Source organism: Gallinula chloropus (assembly GCF_964237585.1).
Source record: "Gallinula chloropus genome assembly, chromosome: 23".
NCBI classification, from domain to species: Eukaryota; Metazoa; Chordata; class Aves; order Gruiformes; family Rallidae; genus Gallinula; species Gallinula chloropus.
In genome coordinates this window covers 2,147,538-2,168,692 of record NC_140108.1, presented here as the reverse complement: position 1 = coordinate 2,168,692, position 21,155 = coordinate 2,147,538, and the positions used below count along the sequence as shown (strand labels likewise).

Here is a 21,155-nt window from a genome sequence, read left to right as displayed (position 1 = left end):
GCCAGAGGGCAAAATGTGGCGTTGAACCCTCCCAAACTGTGAACTGGGAAAGGCTTCGGGACGGACTGGGGGTGGTTAATGGGAAGGCAGCTCCCAGCAATGAGCGAACCCCAGGCAGCGCCATGACCCCCCCTTCGAGGCTTTTTCACAGGGGAAATTACCCTAAAAGCGTCAAATACGAGACAACACCCCCCACCCCCCTCCAACACCCCCCCCCCCGCCCACCTCGGGACGCCCCCGCCTCTCCCGGCACCTCCAGGGAGAAGCGAACCCCCCCTCCCCCGCGCCCCGACCCCGCGCACCCACCGAACCCATCCCGGGGGTCGCTGCGGGCACGGGGAAGCGCCGTGGGGCGAGGGGCGGGCCGCAGCGGAGCAGGGGGCGCCGGCAAAGCCCCCCCCGCCTTCCCTTCCCACCCCCGGTGCCCTCCCCGCCGCCGTCCCGCCTCCGGGGGTGTCCCCGGCGGCGGGTCCCGCCCAGGTAGCGGCGGAGCCGGGGCGGCCCCCGGGGCTATCCCCCGCCCCCGACCCGCCCCCGGCCCGCCGCTCCATCCCGGGATGGGCCGGCCGAGCTGACAGTCGGGCTCGGCGGCCGCCGCGGGCGCATCCACCGGGAGCCCCCGCCGCCGCCGCTCCTGCCCGGCGCCCACCTGCGGCGGCGGCTGCCCCGGGGGGCTGGGGCGCACTGGGGTGGGTGGGTGGGGGGCTGCCGCCGCCGGCTCCGCTCGCTCTTCCCCTGAACTGCCCTCCAGGATGAGCCCGGAGTATTTCCTGCGCTCCTTGCTGCTCATCATCCTCGCCACCTTCTCGGCCAACGCCAGCAACTGGCTGTGAGTAGCTGCGGGGAGGGGAAAGGGGGGGGACCGGCCGCTGCTGCCGTCGCCACTTGTTGCTGCCCCCCCGGGGGCGGCGGAGCAGGTGCCGCCGGGGTCGGGCAGCATCGGGGCGCAGCTCCCCACCACCCCTCAACCCCCCCCTAACCCCCCCGCCCCGCGCCCGTAACGATGCTGCTCGGTTCCCGGCGGGGCATCGGCTCCCGTCCCTGTCGTGCTGGGTACCCGCTGCCCCCCGGGCCGGGGGTCGCGACCTGCGGCAGGTGGGCTGCGGGGGATGCCGACCCGTCCGGCGGGTTACCGAGGCTGGCTGGGCAGGGGCTGCTTGTCAAGGCTCTGTCCCCATTCTGCCCTCAAGTTATGGACCCAAATCACGGCAGGGAAGGACGGAGGTCGGGGCATGGGGTCAGAGCGGGGCCCGGGGGCTGCTGAGGTGCTGTGCCAGCGGTCCAGGGAAGGATTTGGCAGGGCTGGGGTGGCCAAGCACGTCAGCCCCGGGGATGCGCAGCAGGTAGGGCTGCCTGTATCTCAATGCCCCCGCTCCTGGTGGGAGGACGGGTGGAGGGGGCTGCAGGAGCCCAGTGACATTGGGAACCTGCTGAACAAACACTGAAATAACGTGTAAGGTAAACAGGGGGGGGAAATTGTTCTGGAAAATTCCTGTGTGTTTGCCAGGGTGGTGGGACTGTCATCTGGGGAGATACCCCCTCCCCCTGCCAAGGCAGAGGGATGGAGCACGACAGCACCTAACTTTAAACAAAGGTGCCAGTTCCTCCTAATTAATCTTGTCTGGTGGGAGATGGTGCTTTCCCTGTTCCCGGTGTCACTGGTAGCAGTGAGCTAATTAGATCCCAGTGCACACACCCAGCAGACCCGCTCTCAGGCTGGGAACATGGGCCACCTCCACCTCCACCTCACCTCCCCGGGTCTCCATCGGCAGGGGCAGGTATGGCACAGCAGGGTGGGGAGTCCCTGGGGCCGTTGGCAGGAAAGATCCTGAATGGCTTGTGCCTCCCCCGACACCTGTGCTCAGGTGGGCAAGGTCCCACAAGCGTATCCCCAGCATAAGAAGTCCTCTCCATACCTAGATATGGCTCCCATATCCCCTGCCTTCAGCTTGGGCTCGCTGGAGGCTGTGGGACATGGGCAGGTTTTGGAAGATGCTCCCTACACCCAGGGAAAGCACCAGGTCAGCAGTGTTCTCCAAGTGTCCTGCCTTTGGGAAAAGGTGCTCACCCATCAGTAGCTGCCCCGGATGCGTTAGCACTTAGTCCTCCTCCCCTCCTCCTTTGCCAGATGGAGTGACTTGCATGCCACGCGTCTCCGTCAAGTGGTGGGTGGATCGTTGCAGCTACCAAGGTGGTCTTTTAAGCTGTCATGCTTCTGGTGAAGGTATATTGGGAACTGTGGGAGTGTTTTTCCTGCAGAGAGACTGTCCTGCTGAGGAAGGAAGCCCTGCGGGGTGATGGAGAGTCCCTCAGAGAGGACCAGTCTCCGTTGCCCTGGGATGGGCACGGGGAAATACCTGGCAAAGGGGAATTTCAGGGTCCACAAGCCACCAGACGCAGGTGTGCAGAGATGGGACACCCTCCCCTCCCTGTCCCCTGTGCTGTGCACAGCTGGGATGGTATTTGGGAAGCCGAGGCGGAGGGCTGGTTCGCCGCTGTAGCTGGGGAAGGAAGGCTGTGTGCAGCCGTCCGTGCTGGCAAAGAGAGGGGTGGGCGCGGGGGGCTCGGGAGAGCAGAGAGCTCATTCCTGCCAACGGGGGAGGAAAAGCAGAGCCCCATCAGCCCGCTCTGAAGGAAGGGGGTCCGGTGCTTTTTGATGTTGCAAATGTATGGTGATAAAAAGGTCGTCCCCCGCTCGGGCGCTTTTTATTCTTTGCCTTTAGGATTAAGACAATTCCCATTGTTTATCTTCTCACATCAGAAACAAAGGCTGCCCGAGGCAATAAACAGAGTTAGAAGGATCCCAGGAGTTATCAGATATTCGAGGAATGAGCGTGCCTCGTCCGTCTTCACCCAGCCTGACGCGTGTGGGCTCTGGGGTGCTCTGCTTCCCCACAGAGCTTCCCTGGGCGCTGCCAGCCCGCGCCCGGCACACGGGGCCAGATCCGGCCTCGCCGGGCGCATATTTCTGCACCTAGGTGTGTGCGCTGGGTGGCAGCCTGCAGTGCAGTTTGCTTTTCCAGAAACCTGCTGGATTAGTGATTAAGCTTAGTTGTGACTTTTTCTTTTTTTTCCTGGTGGGTTTTTTTTTGGTGTTGTTTCCCCTGAAGCTTCTCCCGACCTGTCCGGACTCGCATTCCTGCGGCGCTCCGCAGAGACGCCGCTCGCAACAGTTGAGCTGAAGTTTTTCTCTGAGCCTGGCTTTGTGGGGAAAGGCTCGTTTTTGGCCGTGCAAACGGTGGCCTCTGAGCCACCCCATCCCATCTGACAAGGGAGGTGGTGTAGGTGCCCCTCAGAGGGATCCCTCCGCTACCGCAGCCACTGCCGCTGGAAGGGCCAAATCTTTGCACTGAACAGACCGAGCTCCTTTCTCTCTGGTTAGGAAGCAAAGCTCAGGTGTGTTTTCTCAGCGTCTTGAGTTCTGGGAGGCACTGCTTGGCTTGCTGCCTATCCATCCTATCTGGCCTGTGAATCTGAGGAGATGCTCTGTCCCCCCTGTCTTGTGAAAGCCTCAGGCTTGCTCTTCCTCCTGCCTTTGGAGGCTCAGGGAATTGGAAACCTTTTCCTCCTGCCACTTCAGGCATCGAATTGTAACATAAAATAAAATAACAGGCTGTAGTTGGAGCCTTATAGATCTATCTGGCTGTGCATGGGAAGGTGCCTCCAGCTTCTGCGTTATCCCTGGAGGAGTGTGGGGACATCCTTTATACGGGGGAAGCAGCCGACTGACTTTCCAAAGCAACTGGCATTTCACAGGCTCGCCTCAGCCCTTGAACCCACACACACTGTAATGGGGTTGGATTTGGAAGCGTGTTCTCTCAGTGGCAAAACCCATCCTGATGCTGGGGGTGGTTGGCAGAGGGTTTCAGCCTCTGAAGGCAGCCCGGGAGCACCGGGCTCTGGTTTTGGTTGGGGTGTAAGGGGCAAGCAGGCACCTAGAAACTCATGTAGTGCTTTATTTCTGAGTCCACCTGAGGAGGTGAACCTGAAAACAAGCCAAGAGGGGTGTGGATGTGAGCCCCTGCTAACCTGTGGTGCTGGGGCTGTTGGGACAGGGAGCTTTTCGGGTGGTCTGGAAGATGAGAGTCAACTCCTGCGGTGGGAAATCAGCGGCTCCAACAGGGCAGGGGTCCCTTATGGGTGAGACCCCCTGGTTATCCACCGATCTGGGAATCATTACAGCCTCTCTCCATTTGCTTGTAGCTAAAACTGGCACTGGAGGAGGCTCTGCATGTGTGTGCTGGGTAGCCTGAGATGTGGTTATGCCGCTGCAGAGCAGGGTGTGCCACCAGCAGCTCCGGCTACCCCCTATTTACAGGGGTTTAAAACTTCCGTCTGGGCTTGAGACTTGGCTTAAAGGGCCAGGAGCACAAATGGGCTTTTAAACCCTTTAAAAAAATTTCAATTTGAGCGCTCTGGGAAGGCTTGGAGACCTTGTGAGTGTCCAAACAAGCCTGGCTAAGCAGCTGCTCTCGAGCGGTAACCACTTTTGAGGGCTGGAGAGGGAAGAGAGGAAAGGAGTTTGGATTTCTCTTCCCCCCACCCCAACCTTTCATCTGAACATCACAAGGTGCTTCACAAACACAGGGCCCGATTCTCTCTGCTCACCCCTGCCAGCGTTGCAGTGGGGATGTTGCAAAAGCAGCCTGAATGCTCATTTTGGGCTGGTTTGGGTCATTGTGCAATGGAGAGGCTTTGGGAAGACGCGTGCCTGGGTCCAACACTCCCATCCCTCTCTTTTTATTCAACCAGGCTGGATTTTTAAATGTTTGAGGGTTTTTTTTTAAGATGACTCTCCCCAGCGTTGGTGGTGGGAGAGCTCACTTGGCCTTGAGCCTGGCTTGCTTTAGTTTTGTGTGAGATTCTTTACATGACTCCCATTTTTCACCTGGTGAGGAACCAGTCTGGCATTTCCACGGAGGATGCTGAGCCACAGGTGCAGGTAGATCCCCACTCCCCTCCCTGCCCTCTTGCTCTTTGGCCCAAGGACAGTGTCAAGAAGGTTCCCTGGTCACATCTCCTCTGATGATGTGCTGGGTTTGATGGAGAATCTCCTTGCTTTGAGGGCTGCTGCAGCAGTGGGTGAGTTGGTTTTGGGGTGCTCTGGGGATCCTGCTGGGTCCTTGAGGTTTGGGGCATGCAACCAGTGACCCCCATTCCCCGAGGACACTGGTACAGACAGCTAAACCAGCAGCCTCCATGGAAAATGCTTTTTATTTACTCATTTATTTATAAATCTTGCCACTTCTGACAAAAACCAGCTAATTTTAAGGCAGCAATGAAAACAGACTGGCTTCAGGGATTGCACCCTGCAGAGGCAAGAGACCTCTGCCAGTCTTGGTGCAGGACTTGCACCCAGCTGGGCTTGTCTGGGAGCTCTGGCCCTGCCTGGTGGGAGGACACCAGTGCTGCCAGGGTGCAGGAGGGATCTGTGCTCCCTGGCTCCTCTGAGGCAATGGGCATTATTGTTTTTTCCTAAGGAAACTGCAAATAAAACTGTTCCCCAGGCTGTAGCAGCTGGGCCTTACTCTAGGGAGGATGGACATGGGTGAGATACAAGCACCCTGTGCAGTTAGATCAGCTCACAGCTACAAGGAGAAGGGGTTTCTCTCTCTCTCTGCAGTGCTTTGCTGCAGCTCCCTGGGTCAGAGCTGGACGTTGCATGGAAGGACAGACGTGTTTATGTTACTACACTGTGTGCTGCAGCCTTCCCAACAGAGTCATCCCAGGGATGGAGGGAAATGTGCTGCAGCCTCTTGTTTGGGATTTCTTCAAATGATGGAATTGCTGAGCAATCCCAGAGGTTAACCATTTCCAAGAGGTTCCTCCATGGTTCCTTACAAGTGCCACGATGCCAGCTCTTTCAATTGGTGATTGTTGATTCTTAAAGCCTTGTGAAAAGACAGGGATCTCCTGGAGAGAGTCCAGAGGGGCTGCAGGGATGATGAAGGGCCTGGAGCATCTCCCCTGTGAGGAAAGGCTGAGTGAGCTGGGGCTGTTCAGCCTGGAGAGAAGAAGACTAAGGGGGGACCTGATTAATGTTTATCAGTATCTGAAGGATGGGATGCAGGGGGAAATGGGCAGCCCCTTTTCAGTGTCTGTGGGGACAGGACAAGGGGCAATGGCTGCAAGTTGGAGCACAGGAAGTTCCACAGCAACCTGGGGAAGAACTTTTGCCCAGTGAGGGTGAGGGAGCCCTGGGACAGGCTGCCCAGGGGGTGTGGAGTCTCCATCTCTGGAGAGATTCCAGCCCCGTCTGGACGCCGCCCTGTGCAATATGAGCTGGGGAGCTGCTTTGGCAGGGGGTTGGACCCCAGGAGCTCTCCAGGTCCCTTCCAACCCCTGGGATTCTGTGCATCCCAGTAATCCCAGGCTGTGCAGATGGCAGACTCTACTCTGGGTACAAAGCCCAGGTTACCTTTGCTTAGCTCCAGCCCCATGGTGCCTACCCCACCCCACGCCTGCGGGTGACCCCCAACAGCATCCTCCAGGCTCTCCAGGAGCTGCTGCCATGCAGCTGGGAAGGTGGTGTGCAGGATCTGGCTGGCTCAGCAGAACTGGAGCCAGTATTGTGCTTTCATGAAATTACTTGGGGAAAAAATTGAGTCTCTTGGCCGATGGAGAGCAGCCCGGGGTCTGCTGCAAGTTTGGCGAGATCAAACGGAGCCCGCAGCAGGCGTCTCTCACCACGGATCTGCAACCTGTGATCCAAACTGAAAACATCAGATTTTTCTCCAGCCAGGTCTAGCCCCAAGCACTCCATGAGGGGATTTCCCACAGAGCCCAGCCCCGTGCCCTGCACTTGCCTCCTCTTGCAACAAGGCACTGCCCTTGTGCTCGAGCCCAGGACTGGCTTCTGTTGACTTACAAAGATGCAGTAAAGGATGTTTCCTGCAGATCCAAAGCAGATCTCCAAAGTGGATGCTGTTGTCAGGGTCTTCCCAGCTTCCATCCTGGTCTTCCCCATAGAATCATAGAATGGCATGGGTTTGAAGGGACCCCAAGGATCACAGAGCTCCAACCCCCCTGCCACAGGCAGGGACACCAACCTCCAGGCCTGGAGCTACACAAGGTTGCCCAGGGCCCCATCCAACCTGGCCTTGAACACCCCCAGGGATGGGCACCCACCCCCTCTCTGGGCAGCCTGTTCCAGCCCCTCACCACTCCCTCTGCAAAGAACTTCCCCCTAATACCCAATTTAAACCTTCCCTCCTCCAGCTTCACTCCATCCCCCATGTCCTGCCAGTCTCTGCCCTTTAACAAGCTGATTCCCCTCCTGTTCCTCTGCTCCCTTCAGGAGCTGTTTCCCCTGGATGCTCAGGAAACCATGAAGCATCCCTGCCTGGGGACCAACAGCAGGGCCATCTCGCTGCCCACAAAGCCTTCTGTGATGGAGACAGGCCACCACTGATGATGGGTGCACGGGGTGATGGGTTTGCTAGGGGCATGTGGTGTTAGGGTGCAGGGTCTAAAGTGTGGGAAGGGTCAGGATTTGAGCTGTGGGTTCCCCTCTAAGCTCAGTGGAGCTGCAGGCTCGGGTCTGTAGGCAGGTATTGGTGAGCATGGCAGTGTCTCCTCCTGGGAGGCTGTTTCAGCAACTGTTAATTGGGTGTGAAAAGCATGGTTTCAGCCAAGAGATGAAACATGCAGTAACTGTGGCAGCAGTGACTGAGCAAGGGAGCTGCTTTTCTTCCTGGGAAGGAACCAGACAGGTTCTTAGAAGAGGTGGAAAGGCAGGATATCTAATCCCTGGAGGGGCATCAGTGCCATAGGAGTTGCAGGTCTCCAGCAGATCCTGCCAGAAGCTGGTGGGCCTGCCAAGCCATTCCAGGGACGTGGGTGGTACCTATGAGCTCAACCAGGTTGGTACAGGGGAAGTGGAGTCCAGTGTAGGACATGAGGAGAAAGCACCTGGGGTCTCTGTCCCACCTAGAACATCCTTTGAGCTGCCAATCCTGGGACAGGTCCCCAGGCCTTCCCTCTGCTCAGAAGGGGAACAACAAGGAAAGGATATCTCCTCCTCATCCCTGCAGGACAGGTCCTTGCAGTGCCCACTCCATACCTCATCCTGCATCTATCTTCATGCATGTCTGTTGTTTCCTTTTCTCCTTCCTCAGAGGAAACATCCCCACACAAGGCAGTCTCACTCCTAAATACAGCCCTGAGTCACTAGCTGACCATAGTTCCACCCACCAGAGCCACAGAGATGCTGTAGGTGATCCAGGCTTGATCCAGGCTGCTCTGTAAGTGGGGAGGATGTCTTGGAAGCTGCCTCTGAGGGGAGAGGAACTGAAGCATCTCTGCAGTTCAACACTTGTTCAAGCCCTTTGTGGCCTCAGCCAGGCCAGTATCCCAGGCTGAACAGGGTGAAGCTTCTGAGCTCCTCTGATTTCACAGCATCTCCATGTGGTTTACCAGTGATACCACTGGCCAGGGGCTGACTGTGACCAGCTCTAGGAAAAAAATCCCCAAATGAGCCAACACAACGAGTTCTCATGCTTGAAACTCCTTTGGTTTAAAATAAAGGACAGGCCAGAGATTTCTGCTTCCCCAAGACATCTGCTACACCTTCCCTACTCCCCAAATTCTCTAGTGATAATCTGCCAATCACACAAATTTCCAGACCTTCCCATGGCAGGGAATCCCCTCCCCTCTCCTCCTGACACGATCTGCCAACCCCTGTGGTTCTCCCCTTATCTTCTTGTCATTCCTCTTCCTCCTGAAATGATTCTTGTCATTTTTATTCAAGGATTTATTGAATCCCCTCCTGGCCTTTCCAAAGCACCCTGAGTCTGAGGTGTCCTTATTTGCCATCTCACAGGGTGGATCAACTGCAGCTGATGATGGAGCTTTGACCCTGATCTGTGTGCTGTGGGTGGGAATCAAGGAAGGGCTTTCCATGGGGTTTGTGTTACCATGGTGGCTTTTCTTAAAAGGGAATTTGAGGGCTGGAGCACCTGCCCTATGAAGAGAGGCTGAGGGAACTGGGCTGGGTCAGCCTGGAGAAGAGAAGGCTGTGGGGGGACCTCATTGCAGCCTCCCAGTCCCTGAAGGGAGCAGAGGAACAGGAGGGGAATGGGCTGGTTAAAGGGCAGAGACTGGCAGGACAAGGGGGATGGAGTGAAGCTGAAGGAGGGAAGGTTTAAATTGGATATTAGGGGGAAGTTCTTTGCAGAGAGAGTGGTGAGGGGCTGGAACAGGCTGCCCAGAGAGGGGGTGGGTGCCCCGTCCCTGGGGGTGTTCAAGGCCAGGTTGGCTGGGGCCCTGGGCAACCTTGTGTAGCTCCAGGCCTGGAGGTTGGTGTCCCTGCCTGTGGCAGGGGGTTGGAGCTCTGTGACCCTTGGGGTCCCTTCCAACCCAGACCAGTCTGGGATTCTGTGAGTAACTTGTGTGGAACCAAAGGCAGGAGAAATGAAACATGAACACCACGATGAAGCAAGACGACAAAAGTCTGCCTGGGGAGCAGCTCACCCTTTGGAACCTGCTGCTATTTGGGTTTTTTTCTGACACACAGAGCTGTTTTGAGGATCCATGTGGGACTTAAGGCCTAACCTAGAGCTCTGTGCACCCACTGGCTTGTGGCAGCAGGATGGAGACGTGGCCAAGACCTTGCAGAAGGCAGGAGCTGTTGGGTTTCCCCTCGCTGTGCCTGTCTTGCTGTGCCTGTAGGAAGACAAAGGCTTCATCTGTGGTTTCTACCACCTCAGCCCAGGAAAAGTGAAGTTTGGATCAAGGTCCTCATTAGAAACGAGGCGCAGTGCTAGAGCCAGGTTTCCATGGTGACTGTGGGATGCTGTGAATGGGTTTGGTTCCCTGCTTGGGCTGCCCAGCCCTGAGAAACACAGTGAGTTGCAGGGTGGAAGCATCTTTGAGTGCTGGGGAGGACAGAGCATGTTTTTTCCAGCTTTTATCTCATCTTTCAGCTGCCCCAGGGAAAGGAAAAGGGGTGAGATGTTCCTGCCTGGTGCCCCTGAATGTGGTGGGGAGAGATGCCCTTTGAAAGCCTCAAAGTTGTGGTCCTTCAGCAAAGGTCCTTCCTTACATCCTTGACCCAACCTCTGGATCCCTCCTGGACCAGGGATGGGGGCTTCCTCACTTCCCCCTCCCCAAAAATGCCCTTCTTTGGGATCAGTGATGGTACTCATGGCATACAGGACACTGGTACCAAGTTGGGGCCATGGCATTTTAGGCACAGTTGCCTCCATCCCCAAGGACACACAGGCACACATGGGCTGAGGAGGGATGATGGCATACAGAGGACCTGTCAGAGGGGAAAGAGGCCAGAGCACCATTCTGGATAGCTTCATCTTACTGCCTGCCTTGAAAACAAATTACCAGACCTGTTCTTGGAGAGCTGCACCTATCTTTGAAGCATCCTTGGCCTTCATTTTATCATCCCAAACAGCATTAAATGCTTGTTGGGGAGGCATCTTATCAGGCACATCTCCTTGGAAAGGCTTGAAAGGCTCCTGTCATGCCTTTTTTCATGTGTGTTTTGAATTTATAGCTCCCCATTGCCTGGAGAAACCCACCGAGCTGGGAAGGGAGGTGATGCCCCCCCTCCTGCACAGAGCTGATGTTCATGTGGCTGTTTCACCTGCGGCACAGCTCCCTCCTGCCAGGGGGCCTGCAGCCAGGCCAGGCACTGACTCATGGGCAGGACCAGCCATGCTGCTTTGCAGGAGCTGATTCCCTGGGCAGGATAGATAAATGCTGCTTAAGGTGCAGGAGGGGGAAGAGTTAAACCAGCACCAGGGGTTAGGACTGGGAGCAGAATCTGGTCGTCTTAGTTTCCAGGCTCAGTGGATCAACCAACTCCTGGCTGCCTTGGGATGAATCTCACTGTGTATCAGCTTCTCTGTGCTCAGAGTGATGCCTGGACCTGGGAGGGGACGTGGCTGTCACAGGCACCACATGTTGTCTCAGCATCAGACATCCCCCAAGACGAGGATGGTTTGCTGCTTGGGTCAGCCAAGTGCAGTGAGATGCAGGAGGAGCCATTGCCAGGCTCCATCTCCAGCATGGGGACCAGAAAGGTGACAGCCCTGGGTTTGGCCACAGTAAGGTTTCCAAGCCAGCCCTGTGCATCAGGGAGCCACACAACTGGTCCCCTGCTAACAGGGCTGTGCCCTTGGAGGAGCAGAAAGCCCTGGGCAAAGATGCTAAGCTGGTATAAAGGCCAGGAGAGAACTTGGCTCTGCCACCACAGCAGCCTGCCACTTCCCGCTGGCCGGGAGGCGTTGCGTCGCGATCTCCACACAGAGAAGGAAGGCTGAAGGCTTTTGACAGTTAGCCATGCAGACTCCCCACGGACTCTGCAAGCCAAGAGGCCTTTCTCACCAGCTCCCACATCCCCCCCCCCTTAGTTTGTAAGCGTGAAACCAAGCTGGTGAATAATTCTGCTGATGCACGGGGAGAGAAAATCCTGTTCGCTCCTCCTGGGGCAGGCTGGCAGGGCTAATGGGAGGAAGAGGCTGTGACAACTTGGATTTGTGGCTGGAGTCAGCAGATCTGGCTCCTGGGACACATGGGAACAGGCAGGGAGCAGGAGCCACTTTTTTTTTTGCGCAGTCGCTTCTTGGAGGCCAGCAGAGCTTCAAAGGAAAAATCCTCAGCAGGATGTTGCAACTTGGGAGGAGGAGGGAAAAAAAAAAACCCAAGCAAACAAACAAAAAAAAAAGAACCAAAAAAAAAACCCCACACAAGCTGTGTAGGGCTGGGAAACACAGAGTCAAGGAATGAGGTTTCCAAAAAGCCTTCCCTGGGTGCTCACATCTCCTGGTGCAGATGAGGTAGCGACACGAGCTGATGCTGGCAGTTCCCAAGGACATTAAAGCTCACTGTGGTCAGTGGGTGCAAGCTTTGCCTGCCAGTGCAGGGGATCTCCCTGCTCCTCACAGGATGGGGCTCCACCAGCACCAGTGTCACTTACAGCAGCTGGCAACCATGGGAAGAAGGGAGCCTCAGTGAGGTGCATGCAAAAGGAGGCACAGATAGAGGGTCTGGGGTTATCCGACAGCCTGACCAAGCTGTTCAGGTCCATTGCAAACCCCCCCCGGGATCCAGAGGCAGGAGGCTGGACTGAGGAAATGGCCAAGCATGTGCATGCACAGGTCACGGTGGGTTGGGTGTGAAGGATGGACCACCATGCCCACATGCTGAATGGGAAGATGCCAAGAGCGTGTGGGATGTTTGCCCCCAAAAAGGGCAGCTCCCCTTTGCCCCTAATGCTGCTACTCCAGGGCAAATCTGTAACTCCCTCAGCTGAGGATGGAGTGATGGAAAGCAGAGAGCATGGTCACCTCCTCGCAGGGCCAGGCTCTTCCAGGTCAGCAAAGGCCTCATGGTCACGTTCATGAGCCAGGCTGCTGCAGGAGGTGCCCAGTGTGTGTGGCTTTGCCCATGGAAGGTTTCCTACTCCATCCTCCCCACTTCAAGCCCTGCTTGAATCCCAAGTGTCCAGAAACCTGTCAGCTTCCAGAGGCCATCCTTGCCTGCTGGGCACCAGGGCAGCTATAAGAAAGCTCCATGAGGAAAGTGGTTGGGAGGGTGAGATGTGTCGATGATGAGCCTACAGCCATGCTGTGGGAGCCATGTGGCAGCTGGAGCTGGCAGCAGAGCGCCTGTCCTGCTTGTTTTGGCTGACTTCAGAGACCTCTGGCTTTTCCTAGTAGCACTTGGATGTGCCGGTACTCAGGAGACCTGACCAGGCACATTCAGACAATGCCGAAAATATCTTCCTTGCAGGCAACAGAGGCAAAGGGGAGCCAGCAGCTGGGCTCCCCCAGAGACAGGGGACCAGGCTGCAGAGGGGTGGCTGCTTCGCTTGGGCTTGCTCCCTGTCAGCCAAGAATGCATCCTGCAGAGCCACTGCTGCAGCACAGCTGAGGGGACCCCAGATGGGCACCAGGTCTCTGCTGCAGAGGGGGGTGAGATGCCAGGTCTCTTGGCTTTCTGCAGCACAGGCTCTCCCAGCTGCAGGAGGGTTCATGCTCCCCCAACCCCTTCCTCCTAAAGGGGTTTGCTGGCTGTCGTGGCAGGTACCTGGCAAAGCTGTCCTCAGTGGGGAGCATCTCCGAGGAGGAGACCTGTGAGAAGCTGAAGGGCCTGATCCAGCGCCAGGTGCAGATGTGCAAGAGGAACCTGGAGGTGATGGACTCGGTGCGGCGCGGAGCCCAGCTGGCCATCGAGGAGTGTCAGTACCAGTTCCGCAACCGCCGCTGGAACTGCTCCACGCTGGACACCCTGCCTGTTTTTGGCAAGGTGGTCACACAAGGTGAGCTGTGAGGACACGTGCCTGGGGTGCTGCTGCACGGGGGAATGGCTTGCAGCAGCTGGTCTGGTGGGCTGCAGGTGGGTTTTGCTCGCTTGCCCCTGAGCCAACGGCTGGGGAGCACAGGGAACAGCCCAATGTTACATCCTGGGGCTGACAGATCTTCCCTGGGCATTTCAGCAGGGCTCTTCTGGCTGTGGTGGGGAAGGATATCCAGAGCCCCACGGTTCCTCAGCTGCCAAGTGCTTCCTCTCCCCAACCTTTTTCACACCCATCGCATTGAGGCACCAGCCCAGGGCACCTGGAGATCCTGGACCTTTTACAAGGACATGCTAAGTTCAAGCAGGGCACTAAAGTCACCCTGTGGTCTAATCTCTGCCCCAGCGAGCCCAGGAGCTTCATTCCACAGCGCTGTGGGATGCTGGATTTACTCTGTCTCTTCAGGCAGCACCGGAGCCGTGACTGCTGCCAGAGGACAGCCCTCTGCCGCCCGGCACCGGTAACTCACGGTGCTGGACCCTCCAAGGGCAGCATCACCACCTCCCACCACCCAGCTGCCTGTCTTCAAGGGGGGGATTGATGGCCAAGGGCAGCCCCCAGCCCCTCTGCTCTGGCTGCACGCAGGTGTCCTGGAGACACGGGGCTGTGAATAAGCCAAGTGAGGACCTAGAGCGTCCAGGTGAGGAGAGGGAGAGGAAAGCCCCTCTGCAAGCCCTGGAGAGCACAGAAGCAGCCCTGCTGACACCACTGATGCACCATCACTCTTCCCACCCCAGGACTCCCAAAGCCTCCCCGCCCCCCGACTCCTTGTTTGATCACCCCCCCACCCCACACCCCCCCCCCGCCCCCGCCTCAATGCAGGGGTGAAGATCTCTTCTTGTGAAGGTTCAGGGACTGGAAATACCAGAAATACCAGAAACTAAAAGTCTTCTCTTTTTAGGCAGCCACAGCACAAACCGACCAACACGATCCTACTATTAACCTCGATTAACTTGGAGGCGGTTCAGGCCCCGCGCGGGCTGAGGCCTGCCAGCCACTGCCGCCCTGGGCCAGATTACAGCTGGGCCACCAAAGTCTGGGCTGCGACCACCAAAGTAGCTGCCCTCTGTCTGACCGGCAAGCTGGGGTGATCATAGAATCCCAGCCTGGTCTGGGTTGGAAGGGACCCCAAGGATCACAGAGCTCCAACCCCCCTGCCACAGGCAGGGACACCAACCTCCAGGCCTGGAGCTACACAAGGTTGCCCAGGGCCCCATCCAACCTGGCCTTGAACACCCCCAGGGATGGGGCACCCACCCCTCTTCTGGGCAGCCTGTTCCAGCCCCTCACCACTCTCTCTGCAAAGAACTTCCCCCTAATATCTAATTTAACCCTTCCCTCCTCCAGCTTCACTCCATCCCCCTTGTCCTGCCAGTCTCTGCCCTTTAACAAGTTGATTCCCCTCCTGTTCCTCTGCTCCCTTCAGGGACTGGAAGGCTGCAATGAGGTCCCCCCACAGCCTCCTCTTCTCCAGGCTGAACCAGCCCAGCTCCCCCAGTAGAGGAGCTGCTCCAGCCCTCTGATCATCTGCTGTGATTAATGAATAATCTGAATAATCTGTGATGTCTCCTCACAAGGCATTCCCCCTGCCCCTAGCACGGGACTACCCCAAATACCAGCGCTTCTTGCTCGGAGTCAGAGGGGCTGTGGTCTCAACCTGCCTTGGAGGATGGTGGGGATGTATTTGGGGTGTTGCAAGAGCTGATCCCTGATGGTGCCACACTGTGTTTATCCCCAGGGATGTTCCCTGGCTTCCCAAATGAGCTCTTACTAATTGTATGGTACCACACAGGTACATACAAAGGCTAGGAAGGGGATGCTCCCCTTGCAAGGCACTTTGGGAGCAGAGTGGTGGTTTGCAGGTTGGTGTGGGATGTACAAGAAGCTACACCACCATGTGTGAGAGGGTGACAAGGACCTCAGCTGCAGGGGATGTTCCTGGATGTGGAAAGCAGCCACCTCTTCTGGCCTCAGGAGGGATTGCATGGCAGAGGTGCCCTGCAAGTACCAAACAAGACAATCTCCATACAATCTCCAGAGAGCTCTCATAACACTGGTGATACAGCCTCTGCATCTCCCTCATTGCCAGGCTATAATTTGCATCCCATTTGCATTTTCAACCTTTTGGGGCAGTTCCCAGCTCCATCCCTGTTGGAAGACAGGGCTCTCACTGCTGCAAGTGATCTCCTAGCACCAAGGTGTCTCTGCTGAGTTTGGCCCAGGCTGGGCACCGAGCAGACAGCAGGTTTAGGAGTGGGGAAGAGGAGTGTCCTGCACGGGGCACGCTGCCTTGAGACAAAGAGACAGAGCAAAGGGCTTGTCTTGGCTACAGCCTGCTTGCACACCAGCTCTTCACAGGGGTTACGTGCAGCACCAGCACTGGGAGGAAAGAGCAGCGGAGACACACGTAGCATCCCACTGAGGGCCTCTGGCCACCTGCCCTACAGAAACTCCCTCTCCACAGGCCCCAGAGGTGCTGCCACCTTTCCCACCACCCTTTGTGCTGTTGCAGGGACGCGGGAGGCAGCGTTTGTCTACGCCATCTCTTCGGCAGGGGTGGCCTTTGCGGTGACCCGGGCCTGCAGCAGCGGAGAGCTGGACAAGTGTGGATGCGACCGCACCGTGCAGGGGGGCAGCCCGCAGGGTGAGCACCTGGAGGCTGGGGGGGGGGGTGGGAGGGGTCAGGGGTGCAGAATGGCCAAGTGGGAATGTCCAGCTTGGAGCCAGAGAGGAGGAAAAAGGGTGGGTTTGGGTTTTGTTGAAATAACCCCAAAAAAGTACGGTTAGCCCAGTGAGACTCTCAAAAAGGCAGCTGACAGCATCACGCATGGGGCAGAGACAGCTTCTTGTCCATGTGTCCCCCCCCCACCCAGGGCCACACTCCCCAGCTTCCCCAATCACACAGTTACAGACCGGTGGGGATTGGGGGTGACCTCTGGGGATCACTCAATCCAACCCCCCCTGCTAAAGCAGGATCCCCTTGAGCAGGTCACACAGGATCGTGTCCAGGACCACAGGTTTGGGGTCTCTCCAGAGCCTCTCTGGGCAGCCTGGCCCAGAGCTCAGGCAACCACAGAGTGAAGTTTTTCCTTGTGTTGAGATGGACCTCCTTGTGTTCCAGTTTGGGCCTGTTGCCCCTTGTTCTGGAGCTGGGCACCCCTGAGAAGAGTCTGGCCCCGTCCTCTTGACGTCTTCCCTTTAGATAGTGATAAGGATTGATCAGATCCCCTCTCAGGCATCTCCAGGCTGAACAGCCCCAGCTCTCTCAGCCTTCCCTCACATGAGAGATGCTTCAGGCCCCTCATCATCCCCTTAGCCCTCTGCTGGACCCTCTCCAGTAGCTCCCTGTCTGCCTTGAACCGGGGAGCCCAGCACTGGCCACACAACTCCAGACAGAGCCTCACCAGGGCAGAGCTGAGGAGGAGGAGAACCTCCCTTGACCTGCTGGCCACCCTCTTCTTAACATGCCCCAGGTACCAGTAGCCTTCTTGGGCAAGAGGGCACACTGCTGGTCACGGACAGCTTGTCTAGCAGGTACCATCTCAGAGGGGTGGCAGGTGAGATGTATTTTTAGGAGGAGCAGGGCTGTAATCTGTCTGCTCTGTGCTCTCTGCCTCAGGCTTCCAGTGGTCCGGCTGCTCCGATAACATCGCCTACGGCGTCGCCTTCTCGCAGTCCTTCGTTGACGTCCGCGAAAGAAGCAAAGGGGCTTCTTCCAACAGAGCACTAATGAACCTCCACAACAACGAGGCAGGGAGAAAGGTAATCATGGAATCATAGAATGCCAGGGGTTGGAAGGGACCTGGAGAGCTCATGGGGTCCAACCCCCTGCCAAAGCAGCTCCCCAGCTCATATTGCACAGGGCGGCGTCCAGACGGGGCTGGAATCTCTCCAGAGATGGAGACTCCACACCCCCTGGGCAGCCTGTCCCAGGGCTCCCTCACCCTCACTGGGGAAAAGTTCTTCCCCAGGTTGCTGTGGAATTCCCTGTGCTCCAATAGTGAGGGGGAAAGAGAGGCAGCCGATGCAGCTCAGCAGCATCCCACTGGGTTCCTGTGGGAGCCCTTTCAGCTCCTCTTAACCCCATGAGCTCCCGCGTGCGGGTGCCGCTCTCCACCCAGCCCTGTAGCTGCTTCCACCCCGAGCAGACGGCTCTGTCTCATTCCTGCTGTCTGTTCCTCCAGGCCATCCTGAACAACATGAGGGTGGAGTGCAAGTGCCACGGCGTGTCGGGCTCCTGCGAGTTCAAGACGTGCTGGAAAGCCATGCCCCCCTTCCGCAAAGTGGGCAACGTCCTGAAGGAGAAATTCGACGGTGCCACCGAGGTGGAGCAGAGCGAGATCGGCTCCACCAAAGTGCTGGTGCCCAAAAACTCCCAGTTCAAGCCGCACACGGACGAGGACCTTGTCTACCTGGACTCCAGTCCTGATTTCTGTGACCACGACCTCAAGAACGGGGTGCTGGGCACCAGCGGCCGGCAGTGCAACAAGACCTCCAAGGCTATCGACGGCTGCGAGCTGATGTGCTGCGGCCGGGGCTTTCACACGGACGAGGTGGAGGTTGTGGAAAGGTGCAGTTGCAAATTCCACTGGTGCTGCTCTGTCAAGTGCAAACCCTGCCATCGGGTGGTGGAAATCCATACGTGCCGGTGATGCATGGAGGGGAGTGCCCATCCATCGTCTCCCCCCACCCACCCACCCCCCCACACCAAATCCTCTCTCTAACTGACCCTTACCCCACGGCCAGGACTGAGGAAGCAACCCAGACGCTGCAGGGAGAGCGCAGCTCTTTACAGAGACACAGCCCCAGAGGGAAAAGATTTTAAAGAAAAAAAAAATATTTAAAGTTTAAAAAAAAACAAACCCAAGATGATTGTTGGCCTTTTGTTTCGTTCTGGTTTGGTTTGTTCACTTGCTTTGTGTGCTGGTGACACCAGAGCCCCTCCATGCCCTGCGCTGGCAGGGCCACGTCTGCTCTCGACGGCTGGCTGGGGACCTGTGTGATGCCTGCTCTCACCAGGTGAGTTCCTGCTGCCTTTGGAGCGTTGCAAACAGGAGCTGTTTAAGCCAAGGCGAGCGTTAGGTGCTCGGTATCTTCTGTCACAGTTGTTGTTGTTTGTTTAAGGTGTGCTCTGAGCATCCCAGAGCGCTGCGTGCCTTGGCTGAGCCTCAGAGGGGATGGAGCAGAGCCAGCGTGTGCAGCCAGGTGCACTGCAGAGGATGGGCAGACGTGGCAGGGTGGCAATGTCCCCAGGAGTTAAGTTTGATTCTACCTTCTTAAGGCTGCAGGGGAGAGCCCAGCCAAGGCGTTCTGTGTATGAGAGGGATGTGGGACACTTGCATCCCATCGCTGTGGGATGCTGGATGGCCTCCAGGGCATTGGATGGATTTTGGAGCAGCTCAAGTGGCCACCCTGATTTACAGAAGCTCTTCAGCAGCTGCCCAGGGCTGCTGGAGGATGCCATGGTGCTCCCCTTCCTCTTGTGAGCCTCCTTCCCCCCGTCACTTCTCCAGCATCTTCATCAGCTGGAGACTTTGAAGAGGGTCCAGAGAGGCCATGGTACCTCCAGTCCGGTGACTTAATGGAACTGGGAGCTGATGGAAGGCAATCCAATGGGATTTCTTTTCCTCTGTCCCAGAATTGCTCCCACCACCCTCACGTGCATCCCAAGTCTCTTCTTCCCCCACATGTGCTCTGGGGACTGGCCCCATCCCACTAGCTGCTGAGAAAAGCCACATTTTAAAGTGGGGCAGTTGCTGGGGGCAAGGGAAAGATGCTGCTGGGCTGGGGGAAGGCGATGCTTGTGCTCTGCCACTACCTTCAGGCAGCTGGAGAGGAGGGCTGAGCCCAAGGGATGCTGCTGTGTGTGCCCCAACCACCAGGCCTGAGCACAGCAGGGCCCCAGCTGCCCCATCTCACTCCCTGCAGCCTTGCCTGGAGCGATGCCACGAGGATAACGCGCTGTCCTACCCGCTCCCGCTTCCTCTCCGCCTGGGATCAAGTTAGTGCAGAGCCCTTGCTGCCGGGCTGCACGACCAAGTATTTGGAGAACTAATAAGCAGAGGGGCACTGTGAGGGGAGGTGGAAAGAGAACCAGTTCCTCTCTCCCTCACCCACTTGTCTGCGGGCGGAGAGGCAGTCAGGGAGCTGAGGAAAACCCTGAAACGTCACTTCCAGCCCAGAGGAACATCTGCCTGCGCCCTGGCGAAGGGGTCGGGGTGCAGGGGCATTGCCAAGCCCTTCTGTGCAAGCTGGGAGCTCCCTGCGTGGTCCAGGTAAAGCCCAGAGCTGAGACCATCACCCTCTGGGCTAGGGGCTGGGCTGTGCAAACCTGCCATCTTGTTTTTCCTTCCGTGCTTCATGTTGGGAGGGGAAAAGTTGGGGAAGCGGAGACGTGCGCGGAGTCCTGTCTGTGCCGTGGCAGCCATGGGCTGGGGGAGAGCCTGTGGTCGCTGGAAGGGCTCCAGACACTGTCCGGCTGGAAGGCTGCTGACAACTGACTTGAAGCAGCGCAGGGCAAAGGAGGTTTTCACTCCAATACACCCCCAGCTGCCTGCTCCTGCCTGCCCAGCCCCTGATCCTCAAAGCCTTCAGCAAAGGGTGCCCGAAGGTCGGGGCACGGACAACCAGGGGGGGAACTCTGAGGTGGAGCCACTGTGGGTTGATCCACGTCAATGCAAACCACAGATCTCCTCCCCAGAGCAGCACAGAGCAGGGATTGCCTCTCTCTGTGTCTTGGTTGGCCAAGGGCACAGGATGAAATCCTCAGGGAAGGAGCTGAGCTGTGCCCCCACCAGCTCCATCTCTTCAGCCCCACGATGCTGCAAGTTCTCAAGTACTTGAGACTGTTCCTCCTCTTCCCAGCTCACGCAGAGGAGGCCACAGACCTCAGGCCACTGGCCAAGTTTTCTGCTCGTTGTCCAGCTAGGATGAGGGCCAAAGCTGAACAAGACAATCCAGATCAGTTTGGAGATAATCTCTGTGCAAGGGATTTTTTGGAGCTGTGATGAAAGCTGAGCTCTGTAAATGTCACCCGGAGATAGCCCAGCTCCACCACGCTCTGGCTCTTCTCACAGCTGTGAATTTCAGCACCAGAGCAGGAGAAATGCCTTTTTTCCCCCCCCTATTTGCTTTGTCTATTAAATCAGTTTGTGCTGAATGAGCCACAGGCTTTTCTTCTCCCAGTAAACAGGCTCCACTGGGCTGTGGAAAACCAGCCCGCACTCCAAACACCTCACAGTTGTTGGTCTCCTCTTGAGCATCCTTCACTAGGAGAGGTGCCCAGCTGGTGTCCCTTGACAGTGTAAGGCTGTCCTTGTCCCTCCTCCTGTCTCTCCTCAGGTGATGCTGGCTGGAGCACAGGCTGCATCCCTGCTTTCCCATCAGCAGAAGGAGAGGTAGCTTGTTAATCTTCTGCCTTAACCCCTTTACACACTGCTGGCTTAGGAGGCCACTTATCTTAGATTTCAGTATGTCTGTGACTTCCTCCTGTCAGAGGGTGCTGATACCCATCTGCTTCAACCAGCCTCTCCTCCTCTGCACGCAGCCACAGGAATACAGCTGCTGGAAACCTCGTGCCAGTGGCCTCAAGGTGCACTGGAGCTGGGAGGAGGCAAGACCTGCCCACAGACACAGAGTAAGGGACCTGGCACATCTTGTCTCCATCCCTGTGCTGCAGGGGAGCTGATTTGGAGGGGATGCGGTGCCCAACGCCTGGCACACTCTAAGGTGCCCCCAGCCAGATCATTTCACTTGTCATAGAATCCCAGACTGGTCTGGGTTGGAAGGGACCCCAAGGGTCACAGAGCTCCAACCCCCTGCCACAGCAGGGACACCAACCTCC

At 57.3% G+C, this 21,155-nt stretch overlaps 1 protein-coding gene across 1 annotated transcript; it reads left to right on the top strand.

The window, feature by feature from the left end:
• Positions 1 to 752: 752 nt before the first annotated feature.
• On the top strand, positions 753 to 17,964 carry WNT4 (Wnt family member 4; the record flags this gene model as incomplete). Its single annotated transcript, XM_084274669.1, has 5 exons — positions 753 to 829; positions 13,041 to 13,276; positions 15,825 to 15,956; positions 16,932 to 17,074; positions 17,497 to 17,964. 5 exons carry the CDS (start codon positions 753 to 755, stop codon positions 17,962 to 17,964), a joined length of 1,056 nt encoding a protein of 351 aa, XP_084130795.1.
• Positions 17,965 to 21,155: the final 3,191 nt, after the last annotated feature.